Source organism: Oncorhynchus mykiss, chromosome 20 (assembly GCF_057628025.1).
Source record: "Oncorhynchus mykiss isolate SJ-2025 chromosome 20, ASM5762802v1, whole genome shotgun sequence".
In the NCBI taxonomy this organism is placed as follows: Eukaryota; Metazoa; Chordata; class Actinopteri; order Salmoniformes; family Salmonidae; genus Oncorhynchus; species Oncorhynchus mykiss.
Genome location: NC_143041.1, coordinates 23,111,058 through 23,127,390, shown reverse-complemented (window position 1 = coordinate 23,127,390; position 16,333 = coordinate 23,111,058). Strand labels below are relative to the sequence as shown.

At 42.6% G+C, this 16,333-nt stretch overlaps 1 protein-coding gene across 11 annotated transcripts in view; it reads left to right on the top strand.

Moving 5' to 3' along the window:
* LOC110499157 (dnaJ homolog subfamily C member 7) overlaps positions 1–16,333 on the top strand; it is a 49,689-nt gene continuing 33,356 nt past the window's right edge. For 4 of the 11 annotated variants that reach the window (XR_016489436.1, XR_016489437.1, XM_021576107.3 and 1 more), the window contains exons 1-5: positions 34–164; positions 10,887–11,003; positions 11,645–11,733; positions 12,030–12,154; positions 13,016–13,129. Coding sequence is in view for 4 of the 11 variants with exons in the window: in XM_021576107.3 (XP_021431782.1) it covers positions 94–164; positions 10,887–11,003; positions 11,645–11,733; positions 12,030–12,154; positions 13,016–13,129 (516 nt within the window). In the remaining 7 variants the exon portion in view is untranslated. Of the gene's footprint in view, positions 165–10,886; positions 11,004–11,644; positions 11,734–12,029; positions 12,155–13,015; positions 15,283–16,333 lie in introns of those variants that run through there. The other 7 variants (XR_016489438.1, XR_016489439.1, XM_021576108.3 and 4 more) reach the window with 3 other exon arrangements.

The following is a 16,333-nucleotide window of genomic DNA, read 5'->3' as shown; positions in this document are numbered from 1 at the left end:
CCAATGACGCGGAGGTATGTAGGCTGAAATACGCCCCTATGCGTGGCTTTGGCTGAACTCGTTGGGAAAAAAGACGGGTTCCTTTCAGAAAAAATGGCAGCTGTTGACGTCGACATGCAGACGGAACTAGAGCCACAAATAATTATTGACGCCGACATGGAGAGGTAGCTAAATATGCACTTTTTCATGAATGGTTGTGAAGAAAGTACCCTTTGTTATTTGATCGAAATCCGAGCATAATCGTCATTTCTACTTAGCGGGGCCTACCTGGCTAGCTAACTAACAGTAACGTTAGCTCGCTAACGTTAACTGTCTTTCACCAACTAACAAGGGTTAGGTAACGTTAGCTACAACTAACTAGCTAATCCAAGGGGCATTATCAACGGTCTCAAGTCTCCAGACAGAACGTTCCGGAAAGCAAACTATCCTAGCTAGTATTAGTTAACTATGCCATTTGTTAATTGCCAATACGAAGGAACGTTACTTTACAATGACTAAATTGGTTCGAGGTTCTACTAGTTTATCTAGCTAACGTTAATTGACTAAATCTGCAAACCACCCTGAACTGTGCTGTTCTATGTGTATCCTTTGTCACTGCATTTTTGCCACTCATGTTAGGTTGCCTATGGATTATCCTAGGAAGCAAAAAGTGGCCACCACATCTGACTAGAGGATAAAATCATGCTGAGGCCAGACGGAATGGCCCATTTCTCAGTCACGATGATAATGCCATCATAGTAGCTACTTGCCACACAAGTGTCAATAACTGAACTGTGTATATTGGTCTGCTCATTACATTTTTCAAATGAACGGATGTGGCCTTTTTTTTGCCTACTTAGCGTTGAGATCCAGTTATCAATGATCTTTGTGCACGCTAGTTAGCGACTTAGCATTTAAGTTTGGTTATCAAAAGAAACGATGTGGTTGCAAGATATCACGCTGTTAGTTTACATGGATGGGCCTAATGGAAGAAAGTGGATGTGGACAGTTTACCCAAACAAAATGACACCATGTTGACTAACCCCATTCAGTACAAATTTGCGCAACCGCGGCATTCAAACGAGACTGCAATGAAAACTAATAGGACTGTGTTGGCATCAAAATCTGGGTTGTGACCTACGTTTCTATTGACATGGTAATGGCCCGATAGTATTGGAGAAAAGTAAAAAAAAACTGCCCCCTCTGACGCTGTTAAATTGTGACGTGTCATGACGTACGTACTATGCAACTCATTCTGTGTAGTACAGCCTCTCCACTAGGTGTAGCGCTTCTCTCGCAGTTTAAAAACAAGAAAGGGGCAGGGTAAGGCGGATACCTAGTCAATTGTACAACTGAATGCATTCATTTTTTGCATAATCGCTGCAAGCCACCATGACTCTCAAAAGCCGCGACAGCCGCTGTTTACTTCTGAAGATAACTTTAGTGCCGCCCTAAAAACCAGACTCTTAACTCGACAAACTTCAGATAGGTATGTAATGACACATTATATAAACTTGTAGTGTTTTAAATCAAATCAAAGTTTATTTGTCATGTGCGCTGAATACAACAGGTGTAGGTAGACCTTACAGCTTACTTGCAGGCTCTAACCAATAGTGGGGGAAAAAGGTGTGTGTGTGTGTGTGTGTGTGTAGGTATGTAAAGAAATAAAACAGGAAAAATACATTTGAAAATAAGAGTAGCAAGGCTATATACAGACACCGGTTAAGTGTTTTATTTACATCTGAGGTGATAAATTGGACAGGTCAGGTGAAAATAATGTTTCCCCATCTCCCGCTTTCCTTATCACGCAGTAGGTTTCGTTTCTCCACCCGCCATTTTTAAAAAGACCCAACAGAGCTCATTGCCTTCTTCAATCATGCAGAGACAGGCAGCATGACGGGCTTGTCATTGATTTTCCTGGAAAGGGTAGATATTGTGCTTTACAATGGTATTCATATTACAGTTGACCTGGAAGTATTACGTTTTTTGGGGCGTTAAAATAAGGTCAGTTGTACGTTATAGCATGATGTACAAAATATCGTTAGCTAACTATGTGGTAAGCCTTAGCAAGCTAGTTGCATTCGTTTTCGAGATGATCGATCTCTGTTGAGGGAGGAGCTGGTTTTAACAATTCTGAACACATTCCGTTTGTCAAAATAATGACGTATGTTCGCTAGCTGGACAGGCAAACGCCGCCAAATACTAAACTGTAAACCAATATAAACTTCTGTACTATCGCTGGGGATCATGTTATCCGTATCTAAGATGGTAGAAAACTGGTGACATCGAGAGACCTCCTTCCGACAAACTGCTATCAGGTAAAGTATTTTAAATGTATTTGTAATTTAGCTATTTAGCCATAGAAACGTGATGCATCAACACAAAGAGCACAGCAACCATAGTAATGTTGCTAATGTTTGCTAGATAGAACAAGTAGATCTGTTGCTAGCTAGTCGGAGTAAATACACTATATATCCAACAGTATGTGGACACCCCTTCAAATTAGTGTATTTGGCTATTTCAGCCACATCCATTGCTTACAGGTGTTTAAAATCGAGCACAGTCACGCATTCTCCATAGAGTGGCAGTAGAATGGCCTTACTGAAGAGCTCAGTGACTTTCAACGTGGCACCTTCGTAGGATGCCACCACAGATAGAACAATGGGACAGATATTTCACCAGATGTATAAATGTCAGGCATCCGGTTGGCATTCTGCACATTTTCTCATCTATGAAACGTTTGATCTCAATACAGTTTTCTGTTCCTAAAACTATAATCTTATGAACAGTGGACTACGTTTTGTAGACTTCACTCTTTGCAAAGTTTTTCAAAATCGTGTTGTTTAGGAGTGTAAAGGAGAATTGAGTTAATGCACACGCCTACTTCAGAGTAGGTGTTCCCTAACGGAAATATGCAGATGCACGCTAGAACGCGCCAATAGGATCTCGCTAGCTCGTGCTTGCTTCTGCCCTCCTCCTTGCTTGTTCTGCCCACTAGGCCTCATATGTTCCCATTGGAAACAACAGGCTGTGGTCTATCTTGGTATAGTTATAAAAACCTTTAATGCCACTTTTCCAACAAGTCATTTCGTCACATTTCTGCCCTGCTAGAGCTACTCCGGTCAACTGTAAGTGCTGTTATTGTGAAGTGGTAACGTCTAGGAGCAACAACAGCTCAGCCACAAAGTGGTAGGCTACACAAGCTCACAGAATGGGGCTGCTGAGTGCCTACGTAGTGTGTAACAATTGTCTGTCCTTGGTTGCAACACTCACTACCAAGTTCCAAACTGCCTCTGGAAGCAACGTTCGCACAATAACTGTTTGTCGGGAGCCTCACGAAATGGGTTTCCATAGCCGAGCAGCCACACACAAGCCTAAGCTCACCTTGCACAATGCCAAGTGTCAGCTGGAGTGATGTAAAGCTTGTCCCCATTGGACTCTGGAGCAGTGGAAACGTGTTCTCTAGCGTGATGAATCACTCTTCACCGTCTGGCAGTCCTACGGACTAATCTGGGTTTGGCGGATGCCAGGAGAACGCTACCTAACCGAATGCGTAGTGCCAACTGTAAAGTTCAGTGGAGGTAGAATAATAATGCCCTGGGGCTGTTCTTCATGGTTCGGGCTTGGCCTCTTAGTTCCAGGGAAGGGAAATCTTAACACTACAGCATACAATGACATTCTAGACGATTCTGTGCTTCCACCTTTGTGGCAACAATTTGGGGTAGGCTCTTTCATGTTTTAGCGTGACTTACATTTTTTTTTTTTTTTTAACTAGGCAAGTCAATTAATAAGAACACATTCTTATTTTCAACACCGACCTAGGAACAGTGGGTTAACTGCCTTGATCAGGTGCAGAACAACATATTTTTACCTTGTCAGCTCGGGGATTTGATCGAGCAACCTTCCGGTTCTAGTCCAATGCTCTAACCACTAGGCTACCTGCTGCACAATGTCCCCGTGCCCAAAGCAAGGTCCATTCAGAAATGGTTTGTTGAGATCAGCGTGGAAGAACTTGATTGGCCTGCACAGAGCCCTGACCTCAACCCCATCGAAACACCTTTGGGATGAATTGTAACACTGACTGCGAGCCAGGCCTAATTGCCCAACATCAGTGCCTGACCTCTAATGCTCTTGTGGCTGAATGGAAGCAAGTTCTTGCAGGAATGTTCCAACATCCAACATAATGGAAAGCCTTCCCAGAAGAGTGGAGGCTGTTATAGTAGCAAAGGGGGGGACCAAGTCCATATTAATGCCCGTGATTTTGGAATCAGATGTTTGGCGAGCAGATGTCCACATACTTTGTGATGTAGTGTATGTTTATTACTAGCTAGCATGTCATTTGAGCGTTTTAGCTATCAGTTTATTCCAAGTAATAATTTAAGAGGACTGACCTGTAGGACAAGTAGTGTAAATCTAATACATTCAAAGGCAGGACCCACTAATTTAATTTATACTGACAAATAAGAAATGCCTCATTATCCCTGTCAATAGTTAGGATGACTGTCAGGATGTATTTTCTAGCTCACAAACTTCATTACTTTGCTGTGATTTATTTTATTCATTCAGGTCTCTCACGTGATCTATTCAGCTCTCCTGTGTCCATCTCCCAGAGATCAACCAAGTGCTATTTACCAAGCATGGGCTGTAAGGAGAACCTTCCTGCTGCAGTTTGAACTAGCCCTGCTGTCACTATTTAGACATTGGGACCACGTATGCATTTGCCTGTTGTCTTTTCTTTTTGGGGTTGGTCTTAAACAATCTAGTGCATTTTTAGAGTTGAAGAACACCAACTACAGATGTGTGCCTGTTTGAACATCTCAGACTCAATTCACTGTGAATCAGTTTAACAGGTGACAGATTATTTTACTATTGTAACATGCATTGGGGAGAATTCAATTGTACCCGTCAGGAGCCCAGGCTTTTGCCATAGATGGTAGAGTTCTCATCTCTGGACCACACAAGACACAAGCTTTAGATTGCATTCCGCTAAGGCACTTGTCTGTCTACATCGGTCCGCTACATTGGTGACAAAGGTGGGATCCTTTCGATAGGGCCTGGGCGCACAAATGCTCCTAGAGAGGTGGGGGAAACTAAAGAGTGTGTTGATGACTCTTCTACAGTCTCTATCAGAGGCCCAGGCTTTTGGCATGCATGGTAAAAGCTTTTCATTTCTGGACTGTAAGATTGTACCCTCCATGGCACTAAATAGACATTGATTGGTAGGTTACACTATATTTAGATCATGGAAAACATGTCTCGCACTCAGTCATAGTTAGTAGTAGAATAATGAATGGATTGGCAAGATTTTGACACTGTCAACTTTAAAGGTTAATAATTTAAATATACTCGCATACACTGAACATTTTAGTATTTAAAACTCACATTTCCAAACTATAATCCTATTATTCTCCATGCCTTATGTTCCAATGCATCCTACATTATGCATGGTATTGAGAAGCTGCTATTTGAGATTTCATCTTGTTTAGAAATGTAACTACGGTTTGTGAAGACCCTCCCACTCTGTCTGCCGAATTCTTTCTCTCTGCTCTTGTTATCCTTAATAGGATTGTTGGTGGGCGGAGCTGGGAGGGTTGTCAGCGAGATGGGACACACCTGGGCTCAGGTGTGTCCCGGGGATAAATACACCCCCACACATACATCGAGGAGACCATGTAGACATGCTGCTTTTTTTTTGTGGCATTTTGGGGCTTTGTTAGTTTATTTTGGCACCTCTCAATACCCCTCATTATCACCATCTATGCACTCATCCACTCGCTTACACTACTGATTACCCACACACCATTGTTACTTTATTTAATAAATATGTTTTTATTTTATGCATTATGATGGGTTAATGCTAATTGAAATGCGCTTTGGTTGGTATTCACTGCTTAGTCTTATACGTGTTCTGTATAGTACCTTAGAGACGTATCAGTGATTTTGCTTGTCATCAAACAGGTGTGTTGCCTGGAAAATATGCCAGTAGGCCTAATACTAGTGTCGTTAAGTTAACTGGTAATTGTATTTTGTTTAGGAGAAAACAATTTGAGTGTTTTGATCAACTCTGTTCATGTTTTGATACTGCTGTCTTGAGTTGCGCTGTTTGCTAGGCCCAGTGTTGGCTGCCTTTGTTTATGTTTGTTTGGTAAACTTGCCACTGCATTGTATAATTGGTTGTGTGCTGCGTTGGAGAGAGGAACATTGGTTAGTTTCCAGTCCCCTGCCCAGGCTGGAAACTCTTGCTCTACTTGCTGTTGGGACATTTGTCTGAAGAGGTGAGTACATTCTGATGTGTACCTCAATGGGAGATTTGGATAGGATAAGTGCCATTTGCTCCCCGGAGCCATAGCCCTGTTAGTCTTTTGGCGACGAGTTTCAATTTGGAATACGTTGGGCATAGTTAGTTATTTTGTTAGCTATTTTTGTGTGGGGTCCGTGGACCGATCAGTTGTCTCAGGGGGCACATCTGTTGCTCGGGGTGGAATCTGCCATTTTGCTGCCCCTCCCCCTTTCTAGCGGGCTACAGTGCGTAATTACCCACCGCGAATCCGCACGAAAACTAAACTAGGGTTGAGCTGTTGTAGGATTTGGTGAAGCGCCTTGTACAATACCAATACACACCTCTTTCAGGGGTTTTTATTTTTACTATTTTCTACATTGTAGAATAATAGTGAAGACATCACAACTATGAAATAACACACATGGAATCATGCAGTAACCAAAAAAGTGTTAAAATCAAAATATATTTTTACCCTTTGCCTTGACAGCTTTGCACATTCTTTGCATTCTCTCAACCAGCTTCACCTGGAATGCTTTTCCAACAGTCTTGAAGGAGTTCCCACATATGCTGAGCACTTGTTGGCTGTGTTTTCTAAACTCTGCGGTCCGACTCATCTCAAATTTGCACTAAAGGACCGATTTCCACCGGTCTAATGTCCATTGCTTGTGTTTCTTGGCCCATGCAAGTCTCTTCTTATTGGTGTCCTTTAGTATTTTTTTTGCAGCAATTGACCATAAAGGCCTGATTCACGCAGTCTCCTCTGAACAGGTGATGTTGAGATGTGTCTGTTACTTGAATCCTGAAGCATTTATTTGGGCTGCAATTTCTGAGGGTGGTAACTCTAAAGAACGTATCCTCTGCAGCAGCGGTAACTCTGGGTCTTCTATTTCTGTGGCGGTCCTCATGAGTGCCAGTTTCATCATAGCGCTTGGTGGTTTTTGTGACGGCACTTGAAGAAATGTTCAAAGTTCTTTAAAGTAATGATGGACTGTTTCTTTGCTTATTTGAGCTGTTCTTGCCATTACGGAATATGGCCTTACCCTTACCATGTCACAACACAACTGATTTGCTCAAATGCGTTATGACGGAAAGAAATTCCACAAATTAACTTTTAACAAGACACCTCAGTCGGGGACTCTCCAGCCATCTCCCGGTTTCGCTGCAATGGCCTCTCCGTCTGTTAGCCCTAGTAGTCTTTCTTCTGAACAGCAGAAATAACTGCTTCTGTTACAGCTTGAGCATAGTCGTGTTAAGGACTTGGAATTTAAATGGGATTTGTAGCGTGTTGATCGTGTTAAGCATGATAAGGAATTGGAATTCAAATAGGATTTGTAGTGCGCTGATTGTGTTAAGCATGACAAGGAATTGGAATTTAGAGTATTTGGTGCTCGCTAAAATCAAGCTGCTACGAGCGGTTAGAATTGGTTAGGGAAGGAAAGTTCTCGAGAGTTTGCTTATGTAATGTGACCCTGATTCACCTTTCGATTCCTCTTTCGTTCCTGCCCCGGACACACTTGATATTGTTGGAAACTTACAGCTGTTGCCAAAATTTAATGAAAGGACCCTGACACATTCTTTTCATTGTTAGAGTAAGTTTCTAGCACTAGGAGTTGACCTGATTCTAATCACACTTTAATGTTGCTGTGTGTGTTGACTGGTAAAGCACAGGAAACATATTCAGCACTTTGGTGTAGCCAATGTTGTCAGTTATGAGGTCAATGGCTGTTACAGATTTACGAATTGGTTCCTGATGCTTACTGCCAACAATTTAGAACTTTAAAAAGGGATGATAAACAAACAGCCTCATGTTGAATTTGAGCTAAAGTTATCTTCACAGTTTAATCGCAGGTGTTCCTCTGTGGTTAAGACTTTCTATGGGCTGTGTGATCTGATTATGCTAGAACAATTTAAGGACACAAACGCAGATCAATTAACAAACGAAAAGTGAAGACTGTCTCTGAAGCTGAGGTTTTGGCGGACGAGTATGTTTTGACTCAAATAAGTGGCTTTGCAGAGCCCTGTATTCGGATTGAGTGGGGGCGTTTGGAGAGATTTGAGCCTCGACCAACGAGACACTCTGGTTCACGGGCAGAGCTTCATTCATCTAGAGTTGAGCCTGGCTCCCATGGTAAAGCTGACTTCAGTCAAGTGACATTACTGTCAGGGTTCAGGTCATTGAAAAAACAAATGTCCTGTTCTCTCTAAGGGTAAATTCAGTACTGGCGCTAACGTTAAACCTAAGCCTACGGCGATGGAAGCGCCAGTCTCACATCCGTTCACTCCGGTCACTTCGTCTTATGCCCAGGTGCATGTTAAAGTCCCAGTTGACCCAAATGATTTACCTTTCATTACATAGGGTTTTGTGTGTCTGTTAGGAAGTAACGTGCCAGTGTAGATCTTGAGGGACACAGGTGGCTGAGTTGTTTGTTAGTCTGTTACCTTTCTTTGCTGAGACTGATTCAGGGAATCGTGTTTCAATTAGGGGAATCGGGTCGAACACTCATTTCCATTGCGTAAACTGATGTTGGATTCTGAACTGGTGAAAGGCTCCCGAGTGGCGCAGCAGTCTAAGGCACTGCATCACATCCAGCCGTGATTGGGAGTCCCATAGGACGGCGCACAAATGGCCCAGGGCGTCCGGGTTTGGCCGGGGTAAAATAAGAATTCGTTCTTAACTGACTTGCCTAGTTAATAAAAAAATAATTGTACGTGCATGGTGAGGATGTCCTGACGATTGCGTACTGCAGGGTAGATTGAAAAATGTAGAGTCACTGGGTGTTTTGGATAGCCGCCTTGCTCATCTACCTGCTGATAGGCAAGACGAGTTGGTCGGTCTTATTCTGAGTTTTCCAATTATTATTTTTTTCTTCTGATATGCCTAAACGTACAAACTTAATACAACATAATGTTAGGGATGCGGACCCCATCCGTCAGTGGTTCTATAGTTTCTCCAGAGAAATGTCGTTTTCTGGATGCTGGAGAATGATATTGCAGAGCCTTCTTTTTCCTGCTGGGGTTCTCCCTGTATCTTGGTCAGTAAACCGGATGGGACAAACCGATTTTGTACAGATTCATTCATTTCCTCTTCCTTAGATGGAGGACTGCGTTAATCAGGTTGAGAAGCAAAGTTTGTGAACAAGTTTGACATGTTAAAGGTCAATTGGCAGGTGTAGGGCATCTGAATTCTCTGCCTTTTATTACGCCCTCCGGTCTGTACTCATATTCGGTTATTAGTTTCGGCCTGTAATGCACCTGCCACTTTTCAGCACCTTATGGATTGGGTTTTCTCCCGTATTCAAGCCTTGTTCGACCACCTGGCTGTGGGTTGCCTCACTATCAACTTGGCAGAGTGAGTTTGCTCAGATGATGTTTACGTACCTTGGTAAGGTGGTTGGGAAGGGTGAAGTGCGTCCTGTTCAGGCTAAAGTGATAGCTGTTGATGATTTTCGACCGTCAATTACTAATAAAGAACTAAATGCGTTTCTTGGGAATGATTGGTTATCGTAGTTTCTGTAGGAACTTCTCTACCGTAGTCGCTCCCCTGACAGATTTGCTGAAAGCTAATGCGTTTTACGTCTGGTTTCCTGTAAGCAGACTTTTGATGTGAAGAGTTTGCTTACCTCCAGTCCGTTGCTGGCTGCTCCTGGCGTGGATTTGTCATTGACCTTGCAGGTAGATGCGAGTCACTGCAAGTGCAGTCCTGCTGTAAGCAGATGTGTCCGGTGTTGAGGCCCGTTGGTTTCTTTTCCAAGAAGTTTGACCGTTATCAGTTATCACTACTCCGTGGTGGTAATAGAAGCTCTAGCACTCACTTGGGTGCTGCAAGACTTCAAGGTGTATGTCGGGTGTAGTACCAAATGTGGTCTACACCAACCATAACCCTCTCACCTTCTTGATGTCTGTCTCCTGACCAGAGAATAATGTTCTTACAGGCATTCCATCTCAGTGTGTGGCACATCTGGGGGTCTGATAATATTGTTGATGATGCTCTCTCGTGCGCACTGTTCCTGAACGCATCTGGTTCTGGTTACGTGGACATGTGATTTCTCATGCGTGTAGTCCCTGAGTGTTGTGACGTATGCTTTTTGTCCACGTAACCTGGAAACTGTATTTTATGTTATCTTGTCGCTCCTGTCATCTGTTCCCTGCTGTCCTCGTTTTTTTAATTCCTCTTAAAGATTGCTGAGGTCTGGGGAGAATGAGGTTGGCTTGGGCAGTGGGGTAGCTGGGTAGCTTTAACCAGGGCAATATGTTTTATTATTTTGATATCTTTTTTGGTTGGTGTGGTCCCTGGGGGGGGTTCTCCCACACTCTGACAAATTATTTCTCTGCTCTTGTTTTCCCTAATAGAATGTTTGTGGGTGGAGCTGGGAGGGTCGTCTGCGAGATGGGACACACCTTGGCTCAGATGTGTCCTGGCAATAAATACTTTCCCCCATACTTCGAGGAGACTCTCCGTGCGGACATGTTGTTTTTGTTGGGGCATTTTGGGACTTTGTTAATTTATTTTGGCACCTCTCAACACCCCTCATCACCATCAATGCTAACACCATTGTTACTTGTATATAAGTTACTTTATTTAATAAATATATTTGTTAATTCTTTCTTTGTCGTCTCTTTGTTACAGGCAGGTGCCTGTAAGGTTTCCCTTGCAGTGGCTGGCACGGTTGCATTTGTGTCACAAATCCCATTCAAGTCATGTGACTGTTATTAGCATTTCTTTCGCATCATGTTCAAATCAGCTGTAAGTGACTGAGCGTAACAATCAATTTTTAGGTGCTTTTGGATAATTTGGACAGGATGTGCGGAAAGTGCTAACAAATTCTAAAATGTTAGCATTTGGAAACAGTGCCAGGCAAACCAAAGCATGGATTGCTTGTCCATAAACTCAGGGGCACAACTTTAAATTGGGACGGAGGGGACAGTTGCTAAATTGCTGCTATAGCCAATCGAGTAGACTACACATCCCCTAGTAGTAGGCCTATGTCTTAATGATATATTTATTCAATCCCCTTCCTTCATTGGTTTTGCTCCAGTGCCTTCTATGTCCTCACACTGGGCCAGTTGTTTCTGTTTGTTCCAATCAGGTAACATGCCAAGTGTGCTTTCCCGTTTGGTACACTGAGCCAATTCATTCACATAGGTCAAAATGTGTTTGTTACGAGATCCCCTGGCTGCTATGCACAAATAGATTGCCTCTGAATATTTTTGCTGACATCAAAATACCACCTAGCAAGTAAAGAGGATTTGTCAATAGATTTTCCCCTGCTTAACTGGCTTAAGCGTAATTGTATATCAGTTACTGCTGAATTGTAGGTAACGTCATGATAATTGTTTTTCGTGCATAGCCTGAATGCTCCATTTGTTTCTTTTGTTTTCTCTTAGGGAGGCTGAGGGCTTCAAAGATCAAGGAAATGCTTTCTACGTCAAGAAGGATTATTCTGAGGCATTTAACTACTACACAAAGGCCATTGGTGAGAATGCAACCCTAGCTTTGAACCCTAGTTTAGTAACAACATGCTAGGCCATAGCGTAGAGGGCAACTGTGTAGGGACATTTTTTTTGAAGGATTCTCAAATTATATTTCTTATTTAACTGGATCGTTAGAGCCAATTCTCATTGACGACTAGTTTGAAAATTCAGCGAATACTATTTTATTTCAGTTTCCAGACATGCTGATATGTTTCTCTGGAATTATAGACTGTTGTTTCAAGGTGATTGATTACAGGCGTGACTATTGAGAATATGGTTCCCTTTTTGTTTTTGTCAGATGCATGTCCTAAAAACGCCAGTTACTATGGAAACCGGGCGGCCACTCTCATGATGCTGTGCCGCTTCCGAGAGGCCCTGGTGGACTCCCAACGGGCCGTGCGGCTGGACGACTGTTTCATGAAGGTCAGAGTTCAGCCTGCTTGCTTCCGTGGCGTCATTGTAGAATTGGGAGTCGAGCATAGGGTTGTCGCGATACCAGTATTACAATACCACATTTTTCTTTTTTAGTATTTTTTAGCTAGCATGCCTGGCAGTCTGTGCTGCTAATGACAGGACTGGTGGCGAAAGTTATACAATAACACTGGTTGCAGTTATTGTCTGTGCCTGTCATTCAAGCCATGTGCTGATATTGTGATTAGGATGTTACTAGCTAGAACGAGTAGTGACTCAAATGAGTGCGGCAAGCATAAACGTTGTATCGCTTACCATACAGATTTGAAATATCTAGCCAATACATTTTGTATTGAATAACATTGCTTGTGAACTAAAGTGCTGCAATGATTTGAGACTTAGGCTTTGGTTAAAGATCAGTACAAATGCTTTAAAATTTTGATGATAGCTTAGACTTTCGAGAAGAGCGATGACTATCTGGTGATGATTCGGATATAACGTTGTCATCTCGCTGCCTGTTCTTAAAGCGGCAGTACAACATTACAAGTGCAATTTCATATTTACATTGACACTACGTTTATTAATTCAGCCAGGGCATCTACCTACTGTACACCGCATATTGTCCCTCCCATAGAGATCCTATTAAAGTATTCACATTTTTCACATTCATATTAAAAACTATTTTTGGGCAGATATGTTGTTAATTGGCACATTTTTCAACCTCTTAAACTGGTATTGGATCCAGATATCCGATATCAGTTGGGCTCTAATCACAATGCTGGTATCGTGAGAACCCTATGTGGAGCACACCAAACCTTTGTCGTCCTCCAGCAGCTTTAACCAAGAAGTATCTTTCCACCCACTGCACCACAGGGCCATCTGCGAGAGGGCAAGTGTCACTTGTCTCTGGGCAACGCCATGGCAGCCAGCCGCTGCTTTCAGAAGGTCCTGGAACTGGAGCCCAGCAACAGCCAGGCGCAGCAGGAGGTGGGTCCAAGTGACCTTGATTACTTTAAATGATCTAGGATTATTAGACAAATACTTATACATGCATACCAATATCTTCCCTCTTGTTTTCCCATTGAACATTTACCTTCACTTGACCTACTTAAAAAATAATTGTGTTAAAGGCCAAGTGCTGTCAATGTGATTTTTCTGTTTTTATATATATTTCCACACAGAGGTTGGAATAATACTGTGAAATTACAAACATTATGATAATGCCTTTTTATTGTAAGAGCTGTTTGCAAAAAAACGCCTGAAAATTCAGCCTGTTTTGGTGGAATGGACTTTTTGGCCTACCTGGTGACATCACCAGCTGGTCAATTAGTTAATAGTAGGGCTGTGGATTTTGAGGGTCATGGATTTTGGATTATGATAATTGGCCAGACAAATAAATGCAGTCACTGTAATATAATTGTTTTGACATACAGTTGAAGTCAGAAGTTTACATACACCTTAGCCAAATACATTTAAACTCAGTTTTTCACAATTCCTGACATTTAATCCTAGTAAATATTCAGTTAGTTAGGATCACCACTTTATTTTAAGAATGTGAAATGTCCGAATAATAGTAGTGATTCATTTCAGCTTTTATTTCTTTCATCACATTCCCGGTGGGTCAAAAGTTTACATACACGCAATTAGTATTTGGTAGCATTGCCTTTAAATTGTTTAACTTGGGTCAAATGTTTTGGGAAGCATTCCACAAGCTTCCCACAATAAGTTGGGTGAATTTTGTCCCATTCCTCCTGACAGAGCTGGTGTAACTGAGTCCGTTTTGTAGGTCTCCTTGCTCGCACACGCTTTTTCAGTTCTGCCCACAAATGTTCTATAGGATTGAGGTCAGGGCTTTGTGATGGCCACTCCAATAGCTTGACTTTGTTGTCCTTAAGCCATTTTGCCACAACTTTGGAAGTATGCTTGCGGTCATTTTCCATTTGGAACACCCATTTGCAACCAAGCTTTAACCTCCTGACTGATGTGCTGAGATAATGCTTCAATATATCAACATAATTGACCTTCCTGATGATAGCATCTATTTTGTGAGGTGCACCAGTCCCTCCTGCAGCCCCACAACATGATGCTGCCACCTCCGTGATTCATGGTTGGGATGGTGTTCTTCGGCTTGCAAATGGTTGGGATGGTGTTCTTCGGCTTGCAAGCATCCCCCCTTTTCCTCCAAACATAACGATGGTCATTATGGCCAAACAGTTCTATTTTTGTTTCATCAGACCAGAGGACATTTCTCCAAAAAGTACGATCTTTGTCCCCATGTACAGTTGCAAACCATAGTCTGGCTTTTATATGACGGTTATGGAGCAGTTTCTTCTTCCTTGCTGAGCGGCCTTTCAGGTTATGTCGATATAGATTTTGTTTTACTGTGGATATAAATAATTTTGTACCCGTTTCCTCCAGCATCTTCACACGGTCCTTTGCTGCTCATCTGGGATTGACTTGCACTTTTCGCACCTAAGTACGTTCATCTCTAGGAGACAAAACGCGTCTCCTTCCTGAGCGGTATGATGGCTGCGTGATCCCATGGTGTTTATACTTTTCTACGATTTTCTACAATTTTATTTTCTGATGTCTTTTGTCATGCAAAAAGTAGATGTCCTAACTGACTTGTGGTGACAGGAAAATAACCTCACACTCAACGTCAACAAAACAAAGGAGATTGTGGACTTCAGGAAACAGCAGAGGGAGCACCTCCCTATCCACATTGATGGGACGGTAGTGGAGAGGGTAGTAAGTTAAGTTCCTCGGCGTACACATCACGGACCAACTGAAATGGTCCACCCACACAGACAGCGTTGTGAAGAAGCCGCAGCAGCACCTCTTCAACCTCAGGAGGCTGAAGAAATTCGGCTTGTCACCAAAAGCACTCTCAAACTTCTACAGATGCACAATCGAGAGCATCCTGTCGGGCTGTATCACCGCCTGGTACGGCAACTACTCCGCCCACAACCGTAAGGCTCTCCAGAGGGTCGTGAGGTCTGCACAACGCATCACCGGGGGCAAACTACCTGCCTTCCAGGACACCTACACCACCCGATGTCACAGGAAGGCCATAAAGATCATCAAGGAGAACAACCACCCGAGCCACTGCCTGTTCACCCCGCTATAATCCAGAAGGCGAGGTGAGTACAGGTGCATCAAAGCAGGGACCGAGAGACTGAAAAACAGCTTCTATCTCAAGGCCATCAGACTGTTCAACAGCCACCACTAACATTGAGTGGCTGCTGCCAACATACTGACTCAACTCTAGCTCACTTTATGCCACTTTGTTTACATACCCTACATTACTCATCTCATATCCTTATACTGTACTCGATACCATCTACTGCATCTTGCCTATGCTGTTCTGTACCATCACTCATTCATATATCTTTATGTACATATTCTTTATCCCTTTACACTTGTGTGAATTAGGTAGTAGTTGTGGAATTGTTAGGTTAGATTACTCGTTGGTTATTACTGCATTGTCGGAACTAGAAGCACAAGCATATTGCTACACTCGCATTAACATCTGCTAACCATGTGTATGTGACAAATAACATTTGATTTGATTTGAGAACTACAGTTTGTTGAAAATACATTTGTGGAGTGGTTGAAAAACGAGTTTTAATGACTCCAACCTAAGTGCATGTAAACTTCTGACTTCAACTGTATGTTTTCTCCTCTCTGCTCATGACTGCATGTGCTGCCATTTAATTAGAACGGGTGTCCCCAGAGCCATATACAGTGCCTTGCGAAAGTATTCGGCCCCCTTGAACTTTGCGACCTTTTGCCACATTTCAGGCTTCAAACATAAAGATATAAAACAATTTTTTTGTGAAGAATCAACAACAAGTGGTACACAATCATGAAGTGGAACGACATTTATTGGATATTTCAAACTTTTTTAACAAATCAAAAACTGAAAAATTGGGCGTGCAAAATTATTCAGCCCCCTTAAGTTAATACTTTGTAGCGCCACCTTTTGCTGCGATTACAGCTGTAAGTCGCTTGGTATGTCTCTATCAGTTTTGCACATCGAGAGACTGACATTTTTTCCCATTCCTCCTTGCAAAACTGCTCGAGCTCAGTGAGGTTGGATGGAGAGCATTTGTGAACAGCAGTTTTCAGTTCTTTCCACAGATTCTCGATTGGATTCAGGTCTGGACTTTGACTTGGCCATTCTAACACCTG